Source organism: Mizuhopecten yessoensis, unplaced genomic scaffold (assembly GCF_002113885.1).
Source record: "Mizuhopecten yessoensis strain PY_sf001 unplaced genomic scaffold, ASM211388v2 scaffold10933, whole genome shotgun sequence".
Lineage (NCBI taxonomy): Eukaryota > Metazoa > Mollusca > Bivalvia > Pectinida > Pectinidae > Mizuhopecten > Mizuhopecten yessoensis.
In genome coordinates, this window is record NW_018408794.1 from 207771 (window position 1) to 230075 (window position 22305).

Genomic DNA, 22305 nt, shown 5'->3' on the forward strand with positions numbered 1-22305 from the left:
TACCTCAAAAGACTGTACAGTGTTATACATGGAGGATTTTCCGTTTTTAAAAATACTGAGAGAAAAACAAAAAGAACTTGACGCAGCACATTATTCTTCAATGTTTGATTCTATGTTTGATCATTTATAGCTGGGACTTTTTCTTTTTATTTATTTATGTATTATGTTCCTGTCTCACTTTGCCTGGTACTGTTTGTTGTATATTTGCTGTGTATTGTAAGGATTCTTTTGTAATGTTTTACATTATTTTATTTATGTTTTCCAGTTTTGGATAGAAAATGTCTTGTATTTTATATGTTTAGTTTTCAGAATTTCAAAAATTAAATACATTATGAATTATAAAATGTGTTACTTAATTTTTGTGAGCAAGGTGGGGACTTTATCAGTCAGAAAAAAAACTTTTTGCTGGACTATCCATGTATACAGAGTAAAGAAACCACACCGCTCACGAAACTCAACATTCCAATACATACATTAATGTACCTCACATCGCACTTATATTGTGAAATGCCTTTTCATCTTTTCTTTATCAGTTGACCTGAGATTATAACCAACCCCCATTTTTTCATTCTTCAATAAACAAGAGCCGGCGACTCGTACAACAAGCTTGCGTGGAAAACAAGTATGGCCACTTGTTGGTGTCATGGTCGGAAGTAAACGGATCATACATACATATAAGGATTGATTCTTGCTTTGGTGATGAATTGAATTAGTCCCAAAGGGGTGGGCAGTGGGGGTACTCGATTTATATTTGTAATATTCTCAAATGTAATCAAACTCATGATACCTATGACTAATGAAGAATTTCCCAACCTACAATGTTTCAATCGATCACTTTAGTGTTTGGAGGCACGGTAGTCCAGCGGTAGGACGCCGGGCTCGTGACCGAAGGGTTGCGAGTTTGAGTCAAGTCAAGTCACTGTGTTGTATCTTTGAGCAAGATGTTTTACTCCGCTTGTTCCAGTCTACTAAGCTGTAAATGAGTACGTAGCTGGGCAGTGCTATAATTGTAGATAGCTAGCTGTGAGCGCCGAAATGGCACCACCGGCTGAATGCTCCCAAGGAGTTGAGAAAGATATTGGATGGTTGCAAAGGCCCTATAACCACGGATAATAATTTGTGAACTGCTTTGAGACGACTTACGAACTAGGTTGTGTTATTCAGCGGTATATATAAGAACCTCGATTTATTTTTATTATTAAAGTGCTTAACTAAACTATACTCAAAATCATCGCGTCTTTCAAAGTTAGGTTCCAGCCTACTTCTATTTCATATTTCACCATCAAAATGTAAACTGAAAAGAAAACGAAACCAAATTAGAAATCTGCAGGAATATAACGTCGATAAATCTAAAAACGTTTAAGAATATAATCATGGAACAATAGGAAGGTGGTGGATCATTATGTCCTCTAAAGGAGTTACATAAGTTCACGTCAAAATTGACGCTGATTCAAGGAGTATCCCTCTGAATAGGAAGGACATTCTGGACCATCGATATCGCACGTGCCTTCCGCGACCTGCAGTGTCTTCTCACAATGAACACTTGCATTTAAAAAGAAAGAACTGTTTGTTAAAAGCGAATTGTTTTTTAAGATTTCTTCACGATTTCTTTCTCATTTGTGTTACTCACGTGGAAGATTTCAAGGAAATAAAGGTGTAATGATGCAGAGCATTATAATTCTATAATAGCATACTCCTTATCGGATCTAAGCGACATATTTTTATATAGTAACACGTATAATGTCACTTAAAAGGACAAAAGGATACATTACTGGTATATACTTATATACAGGAACACAATATCACTTAAAGGAACTTAGCGACACAGTATATACTTATGTAAAGTAACACCATATCACTTAACAGGACTTAGACACATTATATTGTAAAATAAAGTAACACCATAACACCATATTACTTAAAAGGACATAGAAACACATTATTTACTTATATAAAGTAACACTATGTCATTTAAAGGAACTTAGCGACACATTATAGACTGATATAAAGAAACATTATATCACTGAACGGGACATACATATAAAAAGTAACACAATATCATTTAAAGGAACTTAGCGACACATTATAGACTGATATAAAGTAGCACTATGTCATTTAAAGGAACTTAGCGACACATTATAGACTGATATAAAGAAACATTATATCACTGAACAGGACATAAAGACACATTATATACATATAAAAAGTAACACAATATCATTTAAAGGAATTTAGCGACACATTATAGACTGATATAAAGTAACACTATGTCATTTAAAGGAACTTAGCGACACTTTCTATACTTATATAAAGAAACATTAAATCACTGAACGGGACATCAAGACACATTATATACATATAAAAAGTAACACAATATCATTTAAAGGAACTTATCGACACATTATGTACTTATGTAAAGAAACAATATATCCCTTGACAAAGGGACCATTCGGTCTTGAAACGATGCGACACGTTTAACACGTACATTGATTGTGTAAAAGGTAAAACTTTGATATCAGATATTTCCAAACTGATGAATCTTATTGAAGATAACAACATACCACTTACATAAAGATATTAGTAAAATACCTATTCAAAGTGCCTATGTTTTTGACAAGGTTGATGATATATACTTGACCCATCCGCTTTTTAGGCAATGGTAGCGAAGCATATATATGAAACGTCAATTTTTTTATTCAAATCTTCGAAAAGGAATATACTGAAAACAAAAGCTGTTTAACATATTAAATAGATACAAAACTTCAGAAAATTGGTATTATAAAAATACTTCAGAAACTTAGTAAGAATGTTTTCTTATATTGATCTTAAGCTTGGGTATACTATTATTTTCATGTAAAATTCGCCTTTTCATACCACTTCAAATGTAATGGCTATCTGCTATCGAGCTCTAATATCCTGAGGCCCAATGTTGTGCTTTTTGTTAGTAAGCATCGCTTAACTCTACAGCAGGTAGATGAGAAGTCATCTGTTGCAAGAATCCATAGGAATTTGTTGATTTGCCTTCATGTAGCCCCGACTTTTCCCCAATCGAAAACTTGTGGGTTGACCAAGAAAGAAGAGTTTGGAATCGCGGTAACCCACCAAATAAGCTCGCCAAGTTAGCCAATATACTTATCGAGGAAAGATATACCATTCCTAAATGGACAGTCAACGCCCTTATGAACTCTTTGCAGCCCAGAATTAGAGATGTCGTATCTGTTCAAGGAGGACACATATTATATTAAGGAACGGTTTCACGACTGCCGCCATTTTAACTTTGTGAGGGTCTGATGAAGTCCCCGTTTGTTAAAAATCCCCAAAATGGTGTAGATGGTTAGTGGTTAGATCAATATATATTTATTACATAAAAAATAAGCATTTAGAATGTTCACTTCAAAAGATTTCAAAACATTATTTCATTTCTTGCGATTACCCATTTAGTTTGATTTTTGCGAATGTACAATATGAAATATAGAGAAATGAGTAGTAAACAAATATTTATTAAATCTAAAAAAGAGCTCAAGTTAAGACAAACATTAAATTAGCCCTGGTCATAATTGACACGAATGATATATGTAGGAAGTGGTGTAAGGATAATCCGTTGTAGCGGTGCGGACGTCGGAGAAGATATTTGTACGCACAGCCCTGAATTATTCTAGAGTATTAAATATGTTTTCACTTTTCAGCAGTCCAATTATTTAACAGATGTTTGTTTGATTAACATAGCATTCTGCCAGATGAATATGTGACAGTTGTTATTCTACATGAATAAAAAAATGTACTAAAGTTGTAAACCTGGTAAATGGTTGGTTCCTTATTTTGTTGGCATACATACTATTAAAGAAAGCTTAAGTTGTGCAGTATCTCACAATACTAGAAATAGTATATTATCATAGCAATATGTTACAAGCCTCCTAGAAAGACCTGACAATACAAACCTAGTACAGGACATACATAATAAAGACCGTTACACCTCAAGTTTTCTGGCATCTATGTCAAAAACATAAATATGTACCAGAAAATATTTTTTAATGCAATAATCATTCATCTAGTAATTCATGCCAACCTGCCTGTCTTTGTTAGAAATTTAGTGTAATTCATGCCAACCTGCCTGTCTTGTTAGAAATTTAGTGTAATCCATGCCAACCTGCCTGTCTTGTTAGAAATTTAGTGTAATTCATGCCAACCTGCCTATCTTGTTAGAAATTTAGTGTAATTCTTGTTTTCTTGTACATGCATCTTTCTACCTTATGGTAGCAAAGTATTAGTGATTTAAAAACAGACATAAATCTGGTGTAACCTACAATAATACACATCCTGTTTAAACAATAGCATCACACGCCTTGGTAGCACACGAAATACATAACGATAGTGTTCAAATTTAAAACAAATTGTGTATCGCCTATGTTAATTTGTTTTAACTACATATCTCTAAAGTTAACATTGACAGCCGTTTTGATAACATCAAGTATGCGTTACACATTTGTTCTCACCTGTTCTATATGTGCTGATATGAGCATAATCATAATCGTCTTACCTGTCATAAGATGTATCTTTTGTAGATTGTTGTCTTTTTGGGGTTACGCTTGAAACATTTTAAGCATATTTATGCTCCTTTGACGACAAGACACTTTTCTCTTAACTTTACAGTTTCGGCAGCTTACCAAATATGTAAGATGTTCAAAATTGAATTTCAATTATATTTGTTTTTTGTTTGTGTAAGCTAAGTGAAATGCCAAGGAGAGAAAATAACTTCTGCGGAAATACTATCAAATATATATGATAGAAACCTTAACCAAAGAAATGGAAACAATTAATAAGATAGCAATGGTGTCTGGCAAGATAACAATATGAAAATAGCGAAGAGGAAATTTTAACAAAGAAAACATTTTCATAGAGATTATTGAATGATACAAAAGGAGTGTACCAGGTGTTTCGGATCCACAAGGCACACTAGTGATTGTGATAAAAAAAAAAGTCTAAAATAAAATACAATCTTAAACTGCTTTATTTTTCTATATTCCTGCTTAGGTTTGGTCAAATACACATCTATTTTTTCAATTATATTATAAATAGATATTTTTTTTGTGGACGTTATTGTTTCATACAAAAACAAATGAAATGAAATTAGAAAAAAGAAGACCAACTTAAACTTGTGTTTAAAGAAAAGTCACTCTTTTATCATTAAAGGGCAAATCTCTTCCGGTGCGTGTTAAATCTTTCTTTTTTTTGGATTGGCGTCACCTTATAATATATTCCTGCTTAGGTATACACATNAAAAAACCTTTTTTTTTTTTTTTTTTTTTTTTTTAATTCATTTTTTTGTGAAGAAGTTTGACGTTATTATTACATAAAAACTAATTTAGAATAAAATTTAAAAAAGAATACCATCTTAAACTTGTGTTTAAAGGAAAGTAACGCTTTTATCATTAAAGGGCAATATCTCTCCCGGTGTGTTTTAAGTCTATTTTTTTATCTTGAACTGGCGCTCCTCTTTTATTTTATTCCTGCTAAGGTTTCGGGCAGATTAACTTTTACGTTACTTTTATTTTATATTGATTTTTTTTTTTGTGTGGAGAAGTCAAACGTTATTGTTACATTAAAACGGTATGATAGCAGGTAGCAGTTTGGAGGAAATCGCTATTTGATTTTTCGCTCGTGTATAATGTCTTGTCGAGTAATAGTTCTTTGATGTTGTAAGACTTAATCAACTGTTAAATGCCGCTATTAGTTAATAAGCCACTCTAGTAATGTTACAAATGTAGATTGATTGCCCTCTCCAATTAGAGTAGTGCCATCATGTCAGTAGTTAGTGTGTATTCAAAATAATGAACATATGTGCATGTGTGAGTGTTTTATCGGGAAATATGTATCGAGGGTAAAATAAGTTTGTAAAAATATAAAAACAAAATCGTAATTATCTCCATCTCACTGCCACGAAACAAGGTAAGGATATCCCCATATTTAAAGTAAAAAAAAAATCTCACACGACATCATTCTGAAAACATTACCATGTTGTTATCACATTTATGCGCAGTGCATTTGGTTGGTTAACCATTAAACATATGTTTACGGTAGGAACGCTGGGGAGAAAAACAATTAACCACTTCTGTGTGAAGCCTACAGGGACATCTCGACCATTTAGATATACGTTTTGGAAGTATATATCTATTGACTTAATGTACACACCACTTGTCAATCAGCACATGATCCACATGCAGTAACACATGAGGCCAGGATTCTGAAATTTGTGACCGAATCGGTACTAGTTTGACAGAATCATGACATGGGTAGGTTACCAGGATCAACCATTGATCCAGTGGTGTTTGAAACTGCGTAGTTTGTCATGCTTTGGTCTAAAGTATGCTGACGCAGCAAAAGGGAACGCTGCCAGTCTAGGCACTGGGCCAATAGACAGTAATATACAAGTTATAAGACCAATTCAGAAAATTAATCAAATGTACTGGTAGTTTACGATTTTTGTATTTTACTTTGACATTAGTCGTTGTTTGGCCCTTAGTTTATCCACAAACGCAATTCCTTTAATATGTAAAAGCTTACATTGTTCTCTTGTGACCACGAATGGCTTGTTCCATGCGCTGCTTGGAAATGAAATATCATGTTTGCCGTTATGATCGGTTATTGCCGATAAACAGAATCTGTCATACATCACTCTGATTCCCTTAAAGTAGGCCACCTCCTCATGGAAATCTGGCAACTGTCGTTGTATCTTTTCCCTAAGTTTTTCCAAAAAATAGTTATAAATAATGTAATCAATACGTGCCCAGTTTTTATATAGCTCTTCCTCCACTTGTCCCAGTTGTAGTCGAGGATCAGACCTTCGTTTGCTATTAAGCTTACCGTATAAAACATGACGGAGATCCCAGTTTAAGAGTCGTCTCAATAAAATGATTGATTCGTCAAACAAGTCCGTCACAATCACCAAAGAAACGTCCCTATCTAGTTTAAGTAAATACTTCTGAATCTCATTCTGATCGTTCGTCCAGAATAGTTCATCTGGAAAGCCGAAGTCGTACGCCATCCTGTTATATGTTGACGGGATATGACCTCCACTTTGCATATACTTGTCATTATGTAAAAGGTATTCCAAAACTGGTTTCCTCCCTGATATGTTAACCACATACTTTTGACGATAAAACTGCAAATTGGATTGGAAATGTTGAAAAGGTTCTCGAACTATTCCTATATATGTAGTATCGTTAGGAAGAACTTTACCAAAAGCCTCTCTGTTGAATCTTGCGTGCGAACAGAAAATGTCATAGGTCCTATTTTTCGGTGGTGGAAGGACATTATTTGGTGTTAATGAAGAACGAATGCTGACAGTCGATCCACTTTTTGGAAGCGCAAACACGAGATCCTTTTCATATCCGTAGCGTAGGAATAAATTCTGGACAGTGGAACTGGCGGCCTTGTGAATCTTGATGAAAGCTATATGACGGACTTCGATGCCGTTAGTGATATTCTTCTTTTCTTTTTTAACCCGAATCGGCTCCACCTGAAACACTTTCGGTGCATGTTTGGGTGGCATTAATGCGCTTATAGTGTCTGAGTGGCCTCCAAAACTGAAAAGGGTCACCAAAGCAACACAGATGAACCCAGACAGCATCCTGTAAATACAGCAATGATTACAGAATTGTATTGTTTACGCGACGTTTGCAAACAAATAATAGCATTTAAATGGAAATCATACTTACGCTGTATCTTTCGTTGTAATTTACATCGTTGTAAGCTTTTTAGCTTTTGGAGATGTCTTGATTGTATTTCATTTACTTATTTATAATGTACATCCGGTTGCGCATAAAATGATAAAAGTCCATTATTTACACACTGATGAGTTGTGGCGGTATATAGGTCATGTTGCTCACACATAATACTTGACAAAAACAGTTCTCTCTTATGAAATGATTGCCTCTAAAACATTTTCATTGTATTTAACTTACAGAAAACTATCAAAATACATTAAATATCGATCTTTGGCCATTATGATATTGGTTTAGTCTTTTGCTAGGTCGTTAATACACTATAGATACAATATATGCCTTTGGAAAGCTGCGGAAACAAAACAGTTAAACAGGTCACCAATGTTAAAAATTGTGACGCGAAGGGGGAACACCAACAACAACGAAAAATAATAATTCTAAAATCATATCAAAGTCTCATTTCCTACGAAACTCCCACTCAGAAATCTTAAACCGAAACAAATTTGAAAAGAAGTGTTTGAAATAGTTTAAAGATGAAGTTATTAAATAAACTTACCCTAGCAGGTTTTGACGCTTCATCATAGCTGAATTCCAACCGATCCCTACTGCAATGTCGATGGATTACAGACTCAAACGATCAGTGTTACCTGTGTAATATATGATTTACGCGATATCTATCTCACGATCCTGCGACATTTTAAGGTTTTATATTAACATAACTAAATCTTAGATACATTCTTTGTCACGGTTTAGTGTATTGGGTTTCCTAATTGTATTAATTAGTAGTTAATTGTTTAAATTAGGAATTATTTGTATTAATTAGTAATTAATTGTATTATTAATTAGTCTACCCTCTATGTGGTCCCAATTAACAAAATCAATCTGATTTCTTTTCAACAATACCCAGGGAAGGATAGATTAGAATAAATGTTTTAAGGGAACACATAGTTTTAGCAAGTAGCACAAATATCAGCACACAGTTATTTTCAAAATTGAAGGGTTACGATCTTGGTATAAGCTTTTCTACACCTTTGGAATAGGTTATGAAAAAATGACGTCTCTGACGTCGCTTTGAGGAAGATACAGGTAGACTAGTTTAATCTTTTGATGTACCGGTACCGGTAAAAGTGGCCGCATTTGAAGTCGGATAATGCTCATCTGTAATCTTCAAATGGCATGTTTTTAGCCAAGCAACTGGCAAGTTTTTCTATTCCTGATACTAATTAAATAGCTTACATGATACCTTCAATTTCGTCCTAATATTTTCATAGTGTGAAGGAAGGATTTGTGTACTGAGAGAGAAACAGTTGGATATCGAAGATGAAATATTTAGTAGTAAGGGATAGATGCCTAAAAAGCATGACTTAATAACTGTAAAACGTGAAGATATGTACAGGGAAATAATGATTTCGTGAGTGCATCGATACTATTAGTAACTAAATGATATTGCACGTGGAGTTTGTGTGGCGGCGGCGATGGTGTACATGTACCTATATATCAGTCACAGAACCCTCCTCAATATATTTGTTGAAACATTGTTGGCGATCGAGAACACATAACACACACGATCAAAAATGTATTGAATACATTAGCATACAATTACATTAATTAATTTACTTTAAAATGTGGATAGATATCTTAATGATTTATTCTATATGGAAATCTGTATTTTTTATGTTATTCAACTGAATTAATCAAATCAAATATCCTCATTTAAATCCTATTTAAAATTCAATGTAAATTATTGTCTTTTTTTCGTAATTCTTGCCTGTAATATGCCTATCGAACATAATTACATTTTTATCTGAAAACCAAATCTGAATTTGCTCAAAAGGTTTCACAGAATATATAAAAAAAACATTTATCTTAGCATAGAGGTTCTTATTCAGATTTAAAATAAGTGATTCATTTTCAAGTTTTTTAAAGAAGATACTACTTGTCGAATAAATATTCGTGCTCTTTTTTTCGAAATATTGTTTTATATAATTTAGTATATAATTTTTAACATATAGTTCAGGCATCTGCAATAAAAATCTGAAAATGGGAATCTAAGGATGAAAAAGTCAGAGGCGTCAATATTCATTTCGTTTTAAGATAGGGTCACCCAACCTTGTTCCTCTTTTGGGAGGAATGTGGGGTGTGAACGGTTATTGGATCGCTGTGAACTGCATTTCCATCCCTTACTTACTTACTTCTTGTTAAACTGATTCTGAGGCAATATCTCTAGAAGCTAAAGAACTATTTTTTTATAGTTGACTATTACATAGTACAGGATAAATAGTACAGAGGCAAAGTGTTCGTTATATATCCAGATTATAGATAGCATTTCACTATGTTGTTCGTTTATATTATGGTTGATCATTCTATGAAATTAAAATATGACAAATGTCTTGAGAAAAACGTTTCTTCATTCAGGAAAGACGTCAGATGTCAATCTATAGGTATCTTCTTTTGATTCAACCATACTTTCATATAAATGTTTAAATCATGTTATTCTTACTTTTTCCGATTCTATGGACAGCATTGCATCAAATCTATGCGCGACTTACCCGGATTTACTCTATATTTCATGCATTTCTATCTTATTTTTATTGAATTTTCCTGGAGCCAACTGTTTTGCCACTGAAAGGAAATTGGACACCCTGAAAGAGAATTAGTTAATGACGATATGTTCAAAGTATTTCAAAGAACAAAATGGCGTAGTAAAATCTATTTCATCTGAATAACTTGTCAAACTTCAATAACCAGTCAACACAAATGTATGAAAATACTCTAACACATTATATAGAAACGTATCTTTCAGTTTGCAAAATTTTATTTCAATAGGGCTATCAAAAGTCCCGAAAAATCCAATTACAAATTGTAAAAATGCCTGAAACTTATAATAAATTTGGGGAAGTCGCGAATCCTTGTGGAACGATGCTGTGGTGTATCAATATTTGTCACGCAATTCAGTTAAAAGCAGTTTTTTTTTATGTTATCCTGTATACAAGCCTTCAGCTAAGCTATTGCTTAAACATGCAGTTTGATCGTAATCTGAGCACTGGCAGGTCACTGGCAAAAATGGATGGCTGGTTCGAATCCTGCTCGATTCCACTATTATCGAATATTTGTATTCTGTTTAGGGATGAGGTAGCATCTTTAAAAATAATAACTAATTTTGATTTTGCTTAAATATGTAATATGATTGTAATCTGAGCAAGAAGAAATTGTTTTTTATTTATATTATAAGTTTCTGTTGTTTATATAATAATATGCAATTAACATTATGAAAGGTTCTTGTTTAACAAGAACAACCAATAAGAGTTTCTATGTGGCATTTCTATGACTAGTACGGTATGTACACTGTCACTTTCATCAGCCAAATGACCAGTGAAGCGTATGCACTCAAAGTTGTCCACAAAATCGATGTCGATTCGGCTACGCTGTAAGCTTATGTACAATAGCTGGTATATATGTACCGAAATTACTCGATTCAGCTACATTTTGTTTAAAACTACCATTTTAACGCTTGAAATATTTTTTGTGTTAGACAAGTCTTACATGCCATATCTTTAATAATTAATTATTAATTATCTCGTTAATGCACTTGATAACAGTGTATTATGCATGGTCCGAACAGAAAACATAACATAGCATCAAATCATATTTTAAGACTTTTAGATCATTCATCGTTGAATATTGTCATCCGCAAATTACCTTATTATTTCGAGACAAAAATTTACAAATTGTAAAACCATTGCAGAAAATGAACGAGATTCTTACAAAAAGAAGAGAGAAGATTTTGTGCTTTACTTTGACATCAGTTCCTGTTTGGTTCTTAATTTATTAAAAAAAAAAATGGAATTTCATTAATATATAGTAGTTTACATTGCTCGCCTGTGATCATGAATGGCTTATTCCATTCGCTGTCTGGAAACAAAATACTATGTTTGTCTTTATGATCGGTCATTGTCGATAAACAAAAGCTGTCGTACGTCACTCTCATTTTTCCTGAAGTAAGCAACCTCTTCGTGGTAATCCGGCGGTTGTCGTTGTTTGTTTTCATTTATTTTTTTCAAAAAAAAGGTGTAAAGGGTGTAATCTATACGTGCCCAGTTTTTATATAGCTGTTCCTCCTCTTCTCTAAGTTGTAACCGAGGATCAGTTCTTTTCTTGATGTTAAGTTTTCCGTATTAAACATGTCGGAGTTCCCAGTTTAAAAGGCGACGTAATATCACTATAGATTCGTCAAATAACTCTGTCACAATCACCAAAGCAATGTTCCTTGTATGTATTTTGGTATATTGTATAAATTCAGTTATGTAGCTTTCCTTGTATGTATTTTGGTATATTGCATACAGTTAGTTATGTAGCTTTCCTTGTATGTATTTAAAAAAAACATGAAACCATAACATATTTGACGTTACTAAGCATTTTAAATATCTCGTTTAAAAATGAAGATATGAATAAAATTACCTTCGTATTCTTTGAAGCTTCATAGTAGCTAAATTCCCGGAACGTAATGATTAATTCATTATATACATTCAATATAATTAGCACAAAGTTCATCTCATCCGCTTGACGTGACTTAGGCCTACTGTTTGATTGTTTCGTATGGGACTATGTTGGACAGCGGCCATGTTTACAGGCTAAATGTTATGCTTTAGTTAGTGATGGTTTGGTTGAAGCAGTTCTTCTTTTTCATGTTTAAATCACTTGTTCCCTCAGCACTAAATGGGTTGCTAGGCTAAGCTTTAACAATGTAGTGACTTTTTCATGTTTAAATCATTTGCTCCCTCAGCACTAAAGGGGTTGCTAGGCTAATCTTTAACAATCTAGTGACTTTTTCATGTTTAAATCGCTTGTTCCCTCAGCACTAAAGAGGTTGCTAGGCTAATCTTTAACTATCTATTTTCTGTTTCATATTTAAATCACTTGTTCCCTCAGCACTAAAGGGTTGCTAGGCTAATCTTTAAGTATCTATTTTCTGTTTCATGTTTAAATCACTTGGTCCCTCAGCACTAAAGGGGTTGCTCAGCTAATCTTTAACAATCTAGTGTCTTTTTCATGTTTAAATCTCGCGTTCACTCAGCACTAAAGGGGTTGCTCAGCTAATCTTTAACAATCTAGTTACTTTTTCATGTTTAAATCACTTGTTTCCTCAGCACTAAAGGGTTGCTAGACTAATCTTTAACTATCTATTTTCTGTTTCATGTTTAAATCACTTGGTCCCTCAGCACTAAAGGGGTTGCTCAGCTAATCTTTAACAATCTAGTGACTTTTTCATGGTTAAATCACGTGTTCCCTCAGCACTAAAGGGGTTGACACCTCGTCGTGGATCGAAGGTAGTCTGCTTTGAAAAATTGTAAAAGTAAAGCAAAAAATCTTCTCTTTTTCGTATGTTCCTGGTTAATTTTCTGCAATAGTTTTACAATTTGTAAATTGTTTTTTTCGCGAATGACAGAATTCAGCGATGAAAGATTTAAAAGTCTCAAAAGTGACTGTGATGTGAATCTGTTCGGACCATGTATAACACTGTTGTCAAGTGCATTAACGAGATAATTAATAATCTATTAAAAATGTGGCATGTAAGAGTCTTTTACAAAAAATATATCTAAAGCGTTAAAATGTGACTTACCTATTATCATATGAAACAGAAACATTTAAAAAACAAGAGGCCCAAGGGCCTTAGCGGTCACCTGAGTTATATCATAGGTACTAGTAGCTTTATTTTATTGTTTAGATGTGATGTGGAAATCAGCATGTAAACTAAGTGAAATACAATACTTGTCATGTCATCAAAGGATAAGAATTTGAAAATATTGGTAAATGTTCCCTTTGGGGGCCCGCCCTAGCCCCTGGGGATGGGGCAGGAATCCCAATTTTACAAAGTAATACTCTCATTCACCAAAGATGATTCTGACTAAGTTTGAGTAATTTTCTGCTGAAAATGGATAAAATATATACCCAAAAGTGTTATTTCCCTATATAAACTATAGTAAACTTTACCCCCTCCCCAAGGGAGAACGGATAGCTCGGGGGTCCTGAAATTTACAATTTAAGTAAAGCCCCTGATGATCTTTCTTTCCACGTAGAGAAAATCACTGTAGTACCTCTGAGTCTGGAGAAGAAGATTTTTGAAATATTGATTAATTTTCCCTTTGGGGCCCCGCCCTGGCCCCAGGGGTCGGGGTAGGATTCTCAATTTTACAATTTGAAACCGTCTTCCGCCAAGGATAATTCTCACTAAGTTAAAAATAATTTCCTACAGAAAGTTGTCAAAATATACCCAAAAGTGTTATTTCCCTATATAAACTATAGTAAACTTTACCCCCTCCCCAAGGGAGAACGGATAGCTTGGGGGTCCTGAACTTTACAATTTAAGTAAAGCCCCTGATGATCTTTCTTTCCACGTAGAGAAAATCACTGTAGTACCTCTAAGTCTGGAGAAGAAGATTTTTGACATATTGGTTAATTTTCCCTTTGGGGCCCCGCCCTGGCCCCAGGGGTTGGGGTAGGATTCTCAATTTTACACTTTGAAACCATCTTCCTCCAAGAACAATTCTCACCAAGTAAAAATAATTTCCTACAGAAAGTTGTCGAAATATACCCAAAAGTGTTATTTCCCTATATAAACTATAGTAAACTTTACCCCCTCCCCAAGGGAGAACGGATAGCTCGGGGGTCCTGAAATTTACAATTTAAGTTAAGCCCCTGATGAACTTTCTTTCCACGCAGAGAAAATGAGTGTAGTACCTCTGAGTCTTAAGAAGAAGATTTTTGAAATTTTGGTAAATTTTCCCTTTGGGGCCCCGCCCTGGCCCCAGGGGTTGGGGTAGGAATCCCAATTTTACAATTTTGAAGCCTCATTTACCAAGGATGATTTTGACCAAGTTTGAAAAAAATCCATCCACTGGTTCTTGAGAAGAAGTTGAAAATGTAAAAGTTTACGCACGACGCACGACGGACGACGACGGACGAAAAGCAATTATAATAGGTCACTTGAGCAAAGCTCAGGTGACCTAAAAATTAAAAAAAAACTCAGATAACAATCAAACTATATCTTTAAACAATATCAAAGTTGGGTTTTGTTTTAAGAGATGCTACCTCATTTCTAAACAAAATAGAACTATTCGATAATAGGGGACTGGGTAAATATTTAAATTACACATAATAACCTAATTAATGATTACTTCAATTGCACATAATGACCAAATGAATAATTATGTTAATTCCACATAATGACCGCAAGAAAACTCGTACATGACAGTAGATTACTTACAAGAACAATTTTTTTTTGTAAATCATTGCATAACTTGTTAATGAATTTTATTCAGTGCATCAATACTTCAATACCTCATGATATGCAAGTAAAGTTCATTTAAAATGCCAATTCTAAGAGAAGCTTCATAATGAGATTGGAACACCTCAATGCCCTCATTCTCCATGTAGATCTTCTAAGCAGGGGTAACTCCCTCTCTCCAGCAATGGTTTCATCGCATGACTTAAAGTCAACAGACAGCTCCTTGTTAAAAACTGATAATGCATTGAAGGTGCTACTTTTTTAAGAAGAAAAAATAAAAGACACACCAACCAGTAGCCTGCCCTCTGAGAGACAATGACCCTAGTAAATGAATCCTGAAGTTGTACAGTTCGCTAGTTACCCGCGTCAATATGCTGTTCGCAGACTAAGCTTCTATGCTTTCCGTTCTCCAGAATTATCCGATTTGTTTTAATTACTGTAGTTATGTATTCTTGTTTCACAAGAGACAAAGTTTCCATTAATTAATCTACTTTCCATTTTCTATTATATTTAACATTGAAAATGATTTAATAAAATCGTGATAAGGAACATTTCATTGAGTTTTACGTTATTACTTTTAAACTTATTCATTTTGAAACAGGTTCCATCACACAAAGTACAGGACACAAACATGTAGTAAATAAAGTGAACTAGGGTATCAACAAAACACATAGAAGTGGCGGTAGTCTCCCAAGGAACAGTTGTGTGTTGGCAAATTAAGTGTTGCTTTAGGCGGTTACGATAATTATCACATAACGGGCTACGTCTATCATATTTTTTTATGTTCTTTTGGCAATTACTGTTATCAATTCATGATTCCTCTAGGGCACATATCTAATTACACAAAACTTCACGCTAAAACAGGAATACACTGTAGTTGATTGTGAATCAATTCTGCAATCATCAATTCAAAATGGATTTCCGTAGCGTATCGGTACAACACAGGGACATAATGATACAACACAAGGACAGCGCTACAACACCAGGACAAAGTGGTACAACACAGAGACATAGTGGTGCAAAACAGGAACATAGTGGTACAACACAATGACATATTGGTACAACACAGGGACACAGTGATACAACACAATGACATATTGGTACAACACAGGGACACAGTGATACAACACAGGGACATAGTGGTACAACACAAGGACATAGTGGAACAACACAGAGACATAGTGGTTCAACAAAATGACACAGTTGTACAATACAAGGACATAGTGGTACAATACAAGGACATAGTGGTACAACACAGGGACATAGTGGTACAACACAAGGACATAGTGGTACAACAAAATGACCTAGTGGTACAATCAGGAATATACTGGTACAAAACAAGGACATAGTGGAACAACACAGGAACATAGTGGTTCAACACAGGGACATAGTGGTACAACATAGGGACGTAGTAATACAACACAGCGAGATAGTGGTACAACGCAATGACATAGTGGTAAAATACGGGAACATAGTGGTCCAACACAGGGACATAGCGGTACAACACGAGAACATAGTGGTACAACACAAAGACATAGTGATACAACACAAAGACAAAGAGAAACAACACAAAGACATAGTGGTACAGCACAAGGACATAGTGATACAACACAGCGAGATAGTGGTACAACGCAATGACATAGTGGTACAATACGGGAACATAGTGGTCCAACACAAGGACATAGTGGTACAACACAAGGACATAGTGGTACAACACCAGGACATAATGGAACAACACAAGGGCATAGTGGTACAACACGAAAACATAGTGGTACAACACGAGAACATAGTGGTACAACACAAAGACATAGTGATACAACACAAGGACACAGTGGTACAACACAAGGACATAGTGATACAACACAGGGACATAGTGGTACATCACAAGGACATAGTGGTAAAGCACAAGGACATAGTGGTACAACACAAAGACATAGTGATACAACACAAAGACATAGTGGTACAACACGAGAACATAGTGGTACAACACAAAGACAGTGATACAACACAAAGACATAGTGATACAACACAAAGACATAGTGGCACAACACATGGACATAGTGGTACAACACATGGACATAGTGGTACAACACATGGACATGGTGATACAACACAAAGACATAGTGGTACGACACGAAAACATAGTGGTACAACACAAAAACATAGTGATACAACACAAAGACATAGTGATACAACACAAAGACATAGTGGTACAACACATGGACATGGTGATACAACACAAAGACATAGTGGTACAACACAAGGACATAATGGTACAACACAAGGACACATTGGTACAACACCAGGACATAGTGGAACAACACAAGGACATAGTGGTACAATACAAGGACATAGTGGTACAACACAGGGACATAGTGGAACAACACACACATAGTGATACAACACAAAGACATAGTGGTACAACACGAGAACATAGTGGTACAACACAAAGACATAGTGATACAACACAAAGACATAGTGGTACAATACATGGACATGGTGATACAACACAAAGACATAGTGGTACAACACGAGAACATAGTGGTACAACACAAAGACATAGTGATACAACACAAAGATATAGTGGTACAACACATGGACATGGTGATACAACACAAAGACATAGTGGTACAATACAAGGACATAGTGGTACAACACAAGGACATAGTTGTACAATACAAGGACATAGTGGTACAACACAGGGACATAGTGGTACGACACAAAGACATAGTGGTACAACACAAAGACATAGTGGTACAACACAAAAACATAGTGATACAACACAAAGACATAGTGGTACAACACAAAGACATAGTGATACAACACAAAGACATAGTGGTACAACACATGGGCATGGTGATACAACACAAAGACATAGTGGTACAATACAAGGACATAGTGGTACAACACAAGGACATAGTGGTACAACACAGGGACATAGTGGTACAACACAAAGACATAGTGGTACAACACACACTCTTTGTTTAAAACTCAATATTAAATTGGCAAAACTTAGGACCAAGCGGAACCTCCTTATGAAACTTGAGAAGAATCCTCAAGGACTTTCTTTTATAAAGCGAAAACAGTCTTGAACGGTCAAAACCGAAAAGGTATCCTTTGAGACATATTGTCCCTATCAGTTAATACTGAAGTGAACAATTTAAAACAAATGGGAACTTACATCATATGTTACGAGAGAAATAAAAGGGAGAATATACTTTCATTGACAAAAAACAGGTTTGCCGAATGGCAACTTTTTTTCGCTTTCGTCCGGTCTCGAAATTGTGTGGGTGTTTATTTACATTACTATCCAAGTAATATTGATAACAAACTTTCAAATATCAAAACATAAGTGATAATCTGCAAGCCAGAAAGTACTGGATGGATCTTTCTCGAAGCTCCTATATATGCTTCCCTTGGCTCCTAGTTGCACATACTTCATGGCCACCTGGCGGCAATTTTTTTTTCTTCAATTCAGTCTCTAAAATAAACAAGGACCAAATGAAACCTACTTGTAACATTTAAGAAGAATCCGACCAGGACTTCTTGAGAAATGGTGATAACAAACATTAACGTCAAAGTCCAAGACGAATGCTAGAAAGCCTTTTTGTGCACTCCTGATCACTCTCATAACTGAAAACGCACAACTACAGATCCTAAGACACCAGCATGTGACTAAGAGACCTCCAGTGATTTCTGAGAAATAGAAACTTTCTTTCCAAATACAAGATGGCCGCCTTTAATTTGGTAACAAAAATGACCAAAGCCACAAATCTGTATATATTGGGGTACAAGACCCAATTTCAGTACGACATTCCAGCATCCAAAGTGATACTTCTGTACAAAATTTAGTAATTGGAGGTGAAAGGTATACAAGACCTGCCCTGAGCAAAGTGACATATGGTGAACAAGGGCAATTACTCTATAATCTGTATAAAGTGGAGCACAAAACCTTATTTTAGCATGTAACACTCACTGCCAATAGGTACTATACAAAATTTGACAATTGTATCCTGGTTGAAGAGTATATAATATATTTCCCAGACAAATTATGCATGGACTAACTGATGAACTGATGAACAGAGTGCAAACATATGGTATAATTCCCTCTCCAAGTACTGGCGAGGGATAAATTATCAGTCTTATTGACAACTGGCTAGGATAAATAATCAGTCTTACTGACAACTGGCAAGGGATAAATTATTCGTCTTATTGACAACTGGCATGGGATAAGTTATCAGTCTTATCGACAACTGGCCAGGGATAAATTATCAGTCTTATTGACAACAAACAAATAATTTTAGCTTCATTATTCGATATTGATACATTTTAATAATGTTACTACATTTAAAGACAATAAAGTGTACACAAAGCACATGCTGTTGCGGTGACTTAGTTTTGCATATACATGTTTAGTAGTTTTCAAAAAGAAATGCTTTCAGGTTTTTTATCCAAGTCTATTGGATACCATTTTTGACATATAAAATATTTTTTATTAAATTATCTGACAAAACAATACTGATAATGTACAAAAAGTTTAAACAATTACCTTGTAACGAAAACAACGCGAAAACAACATCAACATTCTCAATTAAACACAAACAGATTCAGCATCATTATGGCATAATATGTTAAGGTTTTCTGTCATAAATGACACTACAGTTATATACACGTACATGTTCTCATTTACAAAAACAAATATCATGAAATCAAAGCAAATTCAACCTTACACTAAACATCTATAATTTGTATTGGTTTAACCCTATTTGTCTCTAGTAAATCATAGTATGGATTTGATTGGTTTTAATTTCAATATTCCAATTGTAACATTATAATAGAGAGAGAAGACATGCATGTTTGACTAGTGGCAATGTTATTTGTTTTCAATTTTCATATCATAATGAGTTTAAAGAATCCCTATTCCACTGTTGGCAAATATACAGTTACCTCCCCTTATTTTCGTTTTGGAAATTATTTCATACTCAGAACTGTTGTTGATTATTTATTGTTTATTTCATCTTTATCTTCTTCATAAAAGCCCTGTAAAGAATTGCATTTTTCCAGAAATGATTTATCAAAGCTAAAATCATGCCAATATTTACAAGGTTGAGGTCATGCTTGAGCAATCTCCCTTCACTATGATACTGTTGGCTCGTAATTTTGTAAACCAATGTATTTATTTCTCGACATATCTTTACAAGCCAGTGAGACTGGAAGTTTTCGCTCCACTTTAGCATTATGTCAACATTACCAAGCATCAACTAGAAATGAGAGTTTGAATGCGAGGAAGCTGTCCATTTTACAGATGGTCTCAAATTATCATGGGTTTAACTGTTTGTAAATTTGTCCAAAACTATTACACAATGTAGACATGTTCACTATCATTACATACTTTCTTCCTAAAGTCATCACAGGTTTGTCCAATCATCACAGATTTTTCCAAAATTATTAAAATCTTGTCTACGTTCCCCTTCCATGTACAAATGCTATCTATTATGTGTAAATATTGAAAATACTCCTACAACAACAAATATCAACATCTCTATATATATGTTTGACAACAAGAAGGCTCCGTCCTTGATACTCCACAGGTTTTGCTCACTTTCTATCTCTGCACCCTTGGAATATATGTCATAGCAAATTTAAGGGCACGCGACTAGCTATTTGATTGGTCTCAGGTAAAAAAAAAAGACCAAATTGCTTAGGCTGATACCTGTCCTTTGAAGATTACACAAAAGTGACACCTGACTTTAAAGCCAGTCAATTTTACTGTTAAGCGACCCAGATTCTTTTTACGTACCTCGAAGGATCAAACTAGTCTTTTTGTCTCATCCAGAAGTTGACGCACTCTGAGCCTTCGATTTTGCTATGATATATTCCAGGGGAGCAGAGAGCGAAAGTGAGCATAACCCCTGGAATATTTAGGATGGAAAAGCTCATACCAGAAGTTTATACAAAAATCACTAAAACTTACAGTAACAATATGTACGTGTACAATGTATATACATCGCAAATGAATATCAACAGGTTTCATATCACAATATCCAGTGTTGTTTCATTTAAAATTGTGGAACAGAATAGTATAAGAATATATACATGTCATACATATAGAGTTCTGATTAACATCTAGGTCAAGGACACACATTTTATTGGACTTTTAACCCTTTCACTTTTATGTAACTTTAATAAACTCTACCATAAATTGATCTGGATGAGTCCATTGTAGACTACAGTGCATGTACGTGTTAGAAAGGTTAATATGATAGACACAGTTGTAATAAGATTAGGTGTAATAATCTTGATAATATTGTCCTTGTTCACCATGTACTATTTTAATACCATGAAGTACTGTATCGACAAAATTGTACAAACAGAACAGAATTTTAACACATTTAAAAAAAACCACACAATATATTATCTCTGTTACAGTGACCTTGCCCTTGTCCTTAGGAACTTGTGAAACCACTAAAGCATTTCTACATACCATAGGGTATCACCTTGTGAATTTTAGAGATTTTTAGAGACATCTGAAATACAAGATAATCCTTGGAAATGAAAATGTGGGTGGATAAACGGAGTCATTGGCATGATCAGAAAAGATTCAAACCACTATTCTCTCTAAATTTTTACCCCAAAAATGTCTTAGGATATCAACAATCTTTTCATATATGACACATTGACCCACACAAAACACACAATAACCCACCATTAGCTTGTTAAGTACTAATTAACAGTCAGGAGTAAACGGGACTTCCTTCTATCTTACAGAAGATGGAGCTTAAGCAAACATTTCTAATAATAACCGATTCAAATTGGAATATGAATGATAAAAAAATGGTCATGACATAAAAATTGAAGTATGTATATAATGCTGTGAACATGTGACACATAAAACAGTAAAATCAATTAAGCCTAGTCTGAAATGGCATTAAAATTCAGTATATTAATCATAATACTACAATGTAAAACAATCAGTAAAATTGCTTGAATGTCAAAATGCTGAATAAAATAGGATGACACTTAAACAGTGCTGTTGACTTCTTTGCGGTGGTATTATTCTATGCATTTTTTTTGTGTACAATAAGATCAGCAAATTAAACACACAGTTCTATAAAAGAACTATATCTACAAGTGTACTATATACACACCGAACAATCTAAATACTATTCTACACAATATACTGAATCTAAGTTTATACAATCTTACCCTTTGTTCTCAGAGAAAAAAAATTCCGAAAGTATGTTTTTGATTAACTTATTCAACATAAAGAATGATAAATCAATCTTCAAAAAGTCTTCA

At 34.4% G+C, this 22305-nt stretch overlaps 1 protein-coding gene across 1 annotated transcript; it reads right to left on the bottom strand.

Annotated features, from left to right (window-relative positions):
* Positions 1 to 6487: 6487 nt before the first annotated feature.
* LOC110463805 (galactosylceramide sulfotransferase-like) lies at positions 6488 to 7549 on the bottom strand. The gene has a single exon (XM_021518681.1). The coding sequence runs from the start codon at positions 7547 to 7549 to the stop codon at positions 6488 to 6490; it is 1062 nt and encodes a 353-aa protein (XP_021374356.1).
* Positions 7550 to 22305: the final 14756 nt, after the last annotated feature.

What these genes read in the sequence shown, in the direction of transcription:
- LOC110463805 (XM_021518681.1), bottom strand. Translation starts at nt 7,549, where the DNA reads ATGCCACCCAAACATGCACCGAAAGTGTTTCAGGTGGAGCCGATTCGG.